The 9,731-nt window shown below is 31.7% G+C and overlaps 1 protein-coding gene across 1 annotated transcript; it reads left to right on the top strand.

Moving 5' to 3' along the window:
* Positions 1-966: 966 nt before the first annotated feature.
* On the top strand, positions 967-9,108 carry LOC140433075 (uncharacterized). The gene is made up of 5 exons (XM_072521135.1): positions 967-1,113; positions 1,489-1,569; positions 2,097-2,110; positions 3,155-3,510; positions 9,026-9,108. The coding sequence occupies exons 1-5, from the start codon at positions 967-969 to the stop codon at positions 9,106-9,108; spliced, it is 681 nt and encodes a 226-aa protein (XP_072377236.1).
* Positions 9,109-9,731: the final 623 nt, after the last annotated feature.

Below are 9,731 nucleotides of genomic sequence, written 5' to 3'. Positions count from 1 at the left end.
CATTTTTGGTAGTGGTAAATTTTACCACTACCAAATGCAGTCACACTATTATCCTAATACGCTGATCAGCTTAAGTCACTAACTTCCTAATGTCCTAATCAGCTTAAGATGGAATACTGGTAGTTCTGTTATGACATTGTGAAGTCACACTCAACTTCTAATACGGTGATTGGCTTGGGTCACTAATTGCCTTATATGGTCACGAGTAGTTCGGTGATGACACATAAACACAGCGGAACGAGAGATAATAATTTGGTGTGATTTAATTATGACCATTGTGAACGAGTTTGATTTAATTTAATAAAATAGCTATATTTACGTAAATACGTGTTTTAACTATTTTAATAGACGATACTATTTTAATAGACGATATCAGAAGTGTGTTAAAGAACCTACGGTAGAATTTAGTTAACTGTTTTTAATGTTAAGTGATTGAAAGTGTCCAAACTGCCGAAAAGGAAAAAGTCCAAGCGAAATAGTAGTTCCAGTAGTGAAACCACAACAATTTCGTCTACCGATTCTTCGCCGAGAAGGGAGTCAAGGTATACGAAAACGAAAAGAACACGTAAGTCAAGAAAAAGATCTAAATATTCAAAAATAAATAGAACCTATACGTCTTCGCCTTTGCCCCAAATTAAAGAAAATGCCACATAAATAAATTCACCATCTGCATCTTATAACTGTACGAATAGAAACATTGAATCCGTCAGTTTTATTCTTGAATTTGATCCACTAATTGGAGAAATAGATCGATGGATTGAAATAATAGAGCACAATGCTAAGACGTATAGTTGGTCTGATAACTACATTATATTTCAAGCGATTTCTAAGCTTAGAGGTACCGCTAAAACATGGTACGCTAGTTTTATTGAAAATGAAGTTGCATGGTCTCAATTTTCTTGGGCAGAATGGAGATCAGTATTAGAAAATACTTTTCAAAGTACACGAAATACTTATGATCTTTTTATGGACGTAGCCCATCATAAACCAACAGAGGGTTCTTCATTATATAAATTTTATTTTGAACATTTAGCAAAAATTAATAAACTTAAAGTAAATTTTTCCGAGTCAGATAAGATTTGTTTAATAATTGGTGCTATTGGAGACGAACATATTAAATCTGCTATTGAAGTTGCTCAAATCAAAGATGTCAATTTATTGGCAGTTTATTTAAGAAATAAGCTTTATCACAAAAGTCCAGAAAAATTGCCTGATTTAACAAATCCAATTGTTTTTTCTAAATCAAAATTTGTACATAATAACAAATTTAAGAAGAATAAACCTTGTATATGCTGTGGAATTCAGGGTCATTTAAAAAAACATTGTCACCACAGAAACCAAATATGCAGGTTTTGTAAAATTAAAGGTCATATTGAACAAAACTGTTTTAAAAAGAACAAAGAATGTCAAGAGACAAAAGTAAATAAAGCGTACAAAAATTTAGAAAAAAATAAATCTGTTAAACAAATACAGTTTGATTCTTCCGAAAATAAATTTAATAAAATTATTTTCCTAAATGAGCACAGCCATACTGCATTCATTGATTTTGGCAGCGATTGTTCGCTAATTTCAAAAGAATTGGCAGATAAGTTTAAATTAGAAATAAAATCATTAACTAAAGATGTAAAACTTTCTGGATTTTTTGGGAAATTCTTTATCAGTTGAATATTATGTATTTGCTAAAATAAAAATCGATTTTGTAGAATTAAATATTATGTTGTATGTCATGGATAAAGATTGGGTTAATGACCTTCTAATAGGAAGAAATTTTACAGAAGATGTAAATATTATGTATTATAGGATAGATAATAGTTTAACATTTAAATATAAGAAAGACTTAGATAAAGAAATAAAGAAAGTTATAGTCTCAGAACCAATTTTAACAATATTTAATCCGAAACATGACATAATAGTTTACACGGATGCAAGTAGAGAAGGATTTGGAGGCATAATAACTCAAATTGTTGATGGTCGTGAAAAGTCAATTGCCTATTTTAGCAAGTAAACCACAAAAGAAGAAAAGAAATATCATTCTTTTGAACTAGAGCTTTTAACTATTGTCAAAACCTTAGAAAGGTATAGATAATATTTAGCAGGAAGATCTTTTACTGTAATAACAGACTGCAATTCCGTTAAAAATGCATTAGTAAAACAAACAATAATCCCAAGAACAGCAAGATGGGTTTTGTGTTTACAAGATTTTTGTTTTGAAATAAAACATAAATCAGGAGTACAACTACAACATGTAGATGCCTTAAGTAGGAACTTTGAAAGAACTGAAGCAGAGGAAAGTCTTGAAATTAAAGTGATGCTCATCCAAGAAGACGACTATCTAAGAGAAGCACAGGATACAGATACGGAAATAAAAAAAAATTAAAGATATTCTTTTGTCGGGAGATCAGGAATATCATAAGGATACTTTCAAGAAATATGATTTAAGAGGAAACAAAATTTATAAAATAACAGAATATGGTAGAAGATGGTATGTGCCTAAAAATTGTCGTTGGCAAATTGTCAAAATGAATCATGACGATATTGGACATTTTGCGTTGGAAAAAACAATTGAAAGAATAAAAGAACGGTATTGGTTTCCACGAATGCGGAGATTTATTAAGAAATACATTTCGGCTTGTCTTGCCTGTTTATACCATAAATAACCGGGAGGAAAAAAGCCTGGCTATCTACATTCCATTCGAAAATATGCTAGACCGTTTCATACACTCCATGCCGATCATTTAGGGCCATTTGTGTTAACGAAATCTCAAAATAAATACGTCTTGGTTTTGATTGATGCCTTTTCTAAATTTGTGTTTGTTGAAGCTGTCCCAGATACATCAAGTAAACATGTTATTCGTGCTTTAGAAGAAATTTTTAAAATATTTGGTAACACCAAACGAATGATATCAGATGCAGGATCAGCTTTTGTTTCAAAAGAATTTTTGAATTATATGGCAGAGAGAGGAATTAGAGTGTTTGCAACTGCAGTAGGAATGGCAAGAGGCAACGGCCAAGTAGAAAGGGCAAATAAAACATTACTGGATACCATGGCCACAATGGGTGCAAAGTTTGAGTCCGATATGTGGGATAAGAATTTAAAAAACATTCAACAAGGAATAAACGGGACAAAACACCGAATAACTAAATCTTCTCCCAGTGAAGTGTTTTTCGGGTACAAATTAAGAGTTGATGGAGACAAATACATAGATGATAATGATATGGACATTATTGATGTAACGTCATTGAGAAAAGATGTAGCTAAACGATTAGAAGAAAACAGAATCAAACAGAATAACGAATTTAATAAAAAAAGATGCTCTCCAGTGAAATATGCTGTTGGTGACCTGGTATTGACAAAAATTACAAGTTTTCCAGCAAACAATGAAAGTAAGAAGCTTTTAGAAAAGTATAGAGGGCCATTCAGGATTATTGAGGTTCTACCAAATGATAGATATCGTGTAAAAGAAGATGTACATTCATCAAGAAATAGGCGTCCTTATGAAGGAGTTGTTGGTGGAGAAAACATCAAGAGATTTAAGATTCAAAGATCTTAAAATTATTCAGGTTAGTTACATGATAGTTTAGTCATTTTGTAGAATGACATAAAGATATTCTATTGTTTAAAAGGAATTTTTTTGAATAGCTGGAACTAAAAAAAATATATTTTAATTGTCATTCTGAAAAATGACAACAAAGTGTTTCAATGATCTGAATGGGTTTATTTGAGTAGTTCTGACTATTTGAAGCAAATTTATTTTATTAGTCATTCTGAAAAATGACAAATAAATGTTCTAATGTTCTGAATGGATTTTCAGTTCGTCATTCTGCAAAATGACAAATAAATGTTTTAATGTTCTGAATGGATTTTCAGTTCGTCATTCTGCAAAATGACAAATAAATGTTCTAATGTTCTGAATGGATTTTCAGTTCGTGATTCTGCAAAATGACAAATAAATGTTCTAATGTTCTGAATGGATTTTCAGTTCGTCATTCTGAAAAGTGACAAATAAATGTTCTAATGTTCTGAATGGATTTTCAGTTCGTCATTCTGCAAAATGACAAATAAATGTTTTAATGTTCTGAATGGATTTTCAGTTCGTCATTCTGAAAAATGACAAATAAATGTTTTAATGTTATGAATGGATTTTCAGTTCGTCATTCTGAAAAATGACAAATAAATGTTCTAATGTTCTGAATGGATTTTCAGTTCGTCATTCTGAAAAATGACAAATAAATGTTATAGTGTTCTGAATGGATTTTCAGTTCGTCATTCTGAAAAATGACAAATAAATGTTCTAATGTTCTGAATGGATTTTCAGTTCGTCATTCTGCAAAATGACAAATAAATGTTTTAATGTTCTGAATGGATTTTCAGTTCGTCATTCTGCAAAATGACAAATAAATGTTTTAATGTTCTGAATGGATGTTCAGTTCGTCATTCTGCAAAATGACAAATAAATGTTTTAATGTTCTGAATGGATTTTCAGTTCGTCATTCTGAAAAATGACAAATAAATGTTCTAATGTTCTGAATGGATTTTCAGTTCGTCATTCTGAAAAATGACAAATAAATGTTATAGTGTTCTGAATGGATTTTCAGTTCTTCTTTCTGAAAAATGACCAATAAATGTTTTAATGTTCTGAATGGATTTTCAGTTCGTCATTCTGAAAAATGACAAATAAATGTTCTAATGTTCTGAATGGATTTTCAGTTCGTCATTCTGAAAAATGACAAATAAATGTTTTAATGTTCTGAATGGATATTCAGTTCACCATTCTGCAAAATGACACCCAAATATTTTAATGTCTTGAATGAGTTTGTTTGAATAGCCGTAGCTATTCGAAACAAATTTATTCACATTGTCATTCTGAAAAATGACAGCCATATGTTTTAATGTTTAAAAATGAGCTTGTATGGATAGTTGTAGCTATCTGAAACGAATTGATTTAGACTATGTCATTCTGCAGAATGATGGAGCCTTTCTATAAATTGGCATTCTTAATAATAAAGAACATATTATTTTTTTTAATAGGTGTTGTACGATCGAGGACGATCGTGACGTCAGGATGGTCGAATGCAGTCACACTATTATCCTAATACGCTGATCAGCTTAAGTCACTAACTTCCTAATGTCCTAATCAGCTTAAGATGGAATACTGGTAGTTCTGTTATGACATTGTGAAGTCACACTCAACTTCTAATACGGTGATTGGCTTGGGTCACTAATTGCCTTATATGGTCACGAGTAGTTCGGTGATGACACATAAACACAGCGGAACGAGAGATAATAATTTGGTGTGATTTAATTATGACCATTGTGAACGAGTTTGATTTAATTTAATAAAATAGCTATATTTACGTAAATACGTGTTTTAACTATTTTAATAGACGATACTATTTTAATAGACGATACAAATAACATATTATTATAAATTATTGTGGATTCTTTTACTTTTTGCCAAAGAACTTGCTTGCATTTTTATCACTGAATTAAATGGTAGTACCTTTTTTAATTATGTTAGTATCCGTGTCTTTAAAGACTATAAAAATCTTTTCCCTTTACTTTTCCTTATTTATAAATGGCATTTATATTATCATGTTCTTTCTTTGTTAAAATTTCTTATTTATAAATAACTGGTAAGAATGATCAGTGTCGAATTTTCAAGTTTCAATCTTTTAAGTCGTTTATTTGGTTCAGGAAAACAAAATGAAACATTTTTAATTATCAGTGTATTGATATAAGACTTTAAATTCTTGAAGTAATCAAAGAGTCTGGTCCGTTTTGTGCGTTAAAATGTCGATGGGTAAGATCGTATACATATTCTATATCACTAGCTTCATTCGTACTGACGTGGGAGATTAATTTTTGATAAAAGGAATGCGCTTCAGGATTTATCAGGAATTGAGTTAGGTGCGATAACTTATGCAACTTAGCAGTCTTAATAGGCAGAGGTTCATTATACAGTTTCTTTAATCGAAGAGGTTTCAATTTTGTAAAATCTTCTTTGTCTTCTTCTTCAGCCTATTTACATCCACTTCTGGACAAAGGTGTTCCCATGAGTTGTGTACTCTTCTCTGCTTTGTGCCATTTGTTGCTTTTCTCCCCATTTTTGCTTGATTTTGTCTAGCCACCGTTTTGTGGTCTTCCTCTACTACGACTGTGCACGCATTTTCTCCAATATACAATATTTCTCGTCCTTTAAAATAGTTGTCAAAATAGTGATCTTTGTGTAAAACAAAACGTGGGAGGTTTCTACAACTTTTAAGATCCTGGTAGGCCTAATTGCCGTGGGATATTTTAGCACATAAAGATGGGACAAATATTCGATTTATGTCTAAAACTTAAGTTTATCTTCACTGTTTAATAATTTAAATTTTTATGGTTTAATATATTTCTCCAGTCGTACGGTAGTTCCGTATAATATTTAAAATTTAGAAGACTTATGTGTTTATCACATTTTAGGTAAGAATGTCAACCAATGGAAAATATTGCTTAAACTAGGTCGAATCAATTAACCTTGTGCACTACGTAATAAAAAAAGCGAATTACCGTAAAATTTTTGGTTTGATCGCAGGACGAATTACAAAAAGTATTAGATAGGGTATGCTTGAGTCCAAAATATTCAAAAAAAAGTGAACATCGAAAAAACATTATTAACGCCCTTTTTGCAACAATTTCATCGTACATATATAAAACACTGACTTTGAGTTTGATATAGAACAAGAATATTAAATGATATCAAGTTGAGCTGGCGGCGATGGTAAACATTAGATATTTTGGGGATTCACCATTATGGCTTCCTTTATCTCGCTTTCCTGTGATTCTTCTCTATGTTTTTTTTTTCAGGGAGTAAAACTTCTTAATTTTCTTTATATAAATGGATCTTCATATTCTGAATTAGTGTCTTCAGTATTATTGTCAGTCATTTTTTATTTTCTTCATCAGTGCAGTCAATAATTTAACCAGTAGTGATTGCAATGATCTACAAAAATAAAACTCTATAAACACTAATACACAGTCAATACACAATAGGGTTCAGAGAGCTCTAATCTAACAAAAAGTAATGAAAGCACATCAGGATGTTTCGAACGAAAAATACTAGGGCGAATGTAAGGAGCAGTGAATGACAATTCCTGAGTATAGAGAAGAAAATACAACTTCAAACTTTATACAATATACAAGAAACCAGATAATGTAAAACATATTAAGATAGGACGTCTGAGGTGGATAGGGCATGTAATGCGGATGGAACAAAATGACCCAGCTAGAAAAGCACTCCTTGATTGACACATTGGTCAGAGAAGAAGAGAAAGACCTAGAACAAGGTTCCTTGATAACATCAATGAAGACATGAGAAATATGAAAATACGTATGTAGCGGTGAAAGGCGATGGATTGGGACGACTGAAAAGAAATTTTTGAGGACGCTAGGTCTCACGCAGGGCTATAAAGCCAGAATAATGATGATGATTGCAATGTTAGCTTTAAAAGTGTCACAAGAGCTACATGTATTTTCACGTGGGTAACTAAATAATATATTAAAATTACTCTCAGATATCTGACAAAATGTAATGACCAAATTGTATTGCTATTGTGTGAATCATATATTTGATAAAGTTTGGCCACATTGAGTTCTTCATGTAAATACATTTTAATGGTATTACGAAAAGAATAATAAAAATAATAATAAATCTTCTTTTCAGAGATAGTATAAAGCTCATTACCGTTTTTGTCCTGTGTCTTTTGTCATCGGTCAATTTGTTCTACCTATTCTTATGAGCCATCTTCTTTAGCATGGCAAAATTCAAGCCGATTTTTTTTTATAGTTTTAACACGCCGATTAGTAATGCCATATAAAGACAAATATACTTTTTATTAAACAACAGTATCTTGTAACGAGCTACTCACATTTATCCAAACTCTAGAAGTATAGGAAGATTAATCAAAACTTGCTTCGGCTACAGGGTTTCGGATTCGCTGTCTACCAACAAGTGCAACTATAATAATGCCTGTTAAATCTTTGTTCTGAACATTGTAGTTTCTTTTTTTGTTAAAATGACTCGAAAACATTTTTAGCGAATAGCAGTTTTCTCAGACCTCGTAAGTGGTGGCACGCAATTTTTTCATTACATTTTGCCGGTTTTTCTCAGCTTTATAACTCCACGTGGCTTATTATTTGCCTTATATCTATTACTATCATTACAATTAGTTGATATTATGAATTTAATAAAAAGCAATATAATTAAAACCGCGAAACAACAGTACTTCACGTTAGCGATAACAAAACTGATATTCTATCCGTAGAAAACGAAAATATACGTTTAGTTTAAGCATTTTCGGAACCTGATCGTTATTAGCTATTACAGTAAGGTAATAATAACCTTATTGTTACTCTTAGTTAGCTTATATACTTTTACATTCTTATCTTCTGTACGGTGATTTTTATTGTACAAACGAAACCTTGCTTAGAATCGTTCCGCAAAAAGCTTAAATATGGCACTCATAACTTAATTTCGACCAAAAATAGACTCTGATCTATCTTTCTTGAGACCCTTCAAATGGCAAAGGATTATATTTGTTTTACGAAAAGGCTCAAACAATAAGGAGGAGGACATTAGATAGTGAATTTGATGATTCATTCAGGTTACTCTTGAGTCCATAAAGTCGTCGTTCATGTTGGTATTTTGGACAATCCAAGAGGACATGCTTTACTGACAGCTGACATTTGCAATACTGGCACATAGGGGGGGTTTCAGAAGCCATTAGGTATCCATGTGTTGGTCTAGTATGCCCAATTTTTAACCTTCTAAGTACTACGTTTGATTTTCTGCACATTTTCGGGGGTTTTAATGTAGGTACCAATATTTGGTTGGATTTCTTACAATTTTGAAGGCAGCCTATTTCAATGAGTTTTCAAGTAGTTGACTGGTAAACGTTTAAAGTAAAGTTTTAGAAGTTTTAGATATATATATATATATATATATATATATATATATATATATATATATATATATTTAAATACTTTTAGGATCACTGGTTGATGATAGTGCTGATATGGCTGCGGCATCTGCTCTTTCATTGCTTGGATTACCTACATGGGAAGATAAATAGATGATTGTCAGAAAAACTCTTTGGGAGGCCAGTAGGTTGATTGGGTAATGGATGGTTTGAACACTTATATGTCTGGTGAACATATTTTTTATCGAGTTAATAGATGCTAAGAAGTCAGTGCGGGTTGTTGGAGAGGCGTGAGTAGGTGTGAGAGAGCTTATAGCGTAAAGCATTTCTAATAGCATGCTGTTTATTATGCTTGTTATATGTACCATTGCTTTCGCCGGCAGATTCTTAAGTGCTCTGTTTGTGATATTATCCGATCCTAGTGCTTTCTTTGCGTTAGTTATTTTTATTAATTGTTAGATCTCTTAAGGTGAGGTATGTGTTAAACCTATTTTGCCTCTTTTCCTTTTTAGATTTGAAGCAGTTCTCTCTACTTTTTCTGTAAAATCCATGTCTTCATAGAGATGTTCGTTGTTTCTGTATGACCTTCCTATTACGTCTTTCAGAAGTTGCGCTTTTTTTTCCTCGGTGTATAAAATTTTATTTTCCCCGTGGGATTGGTTTTTTGTCTTTACGTAATACTTTTAATAGTTACCATAACGTAGATTTATTTAGGTTTAGCTCCTGGATATAGTTGTCCCAACTTTCGTTTCTATTATTTTCCAATTGCCTTTTCA

This window comes from Diabrotica undecimpunctata, chromosome 2, assembly GCF_040954645.1.
Source record: "Diabrotica undecimpunctata isolate CICGRU chromosome 2, icDiaUnde3, whole genome shotgun sequence".
Classification (NCBI taxonomy): domain Eukaryota; kingdom Metazoa; phylum Arthropoda; class Insecta; order Coleoptera; family Chrysomelidae; genus Diabrotica; species Diabrotica undecimpunctata.
Note: the sequence above shows the minus strand (reverse complement) of the source record. Positions and strands in the feature narration are given on the sequence as shown.

Bases quoted from the DNA above. Each gene is read 5' to 3' on its own strand.
- LOC140433075 (XM_072521135.1), top strand. From the start codon at position 967: ATGGACGTAGCCCATCATAAACCAACAGAGGGTTCTTCATTATATAAA. The intron at 1,114-1,488 runs ATTAAATCTGCT...GATTCTTCCGAA, and splicing joins GTGCTATTGGAGACGAACAT to AATAAATTTAATAAAATTAT. The intron at 3,511-9,025 runs GTGGAGAAAACA...AAATACTTTTAG, and splicing joins TCCTTATGAAGGAGTTGTTG to GATCACTGGTTGATGATAGT.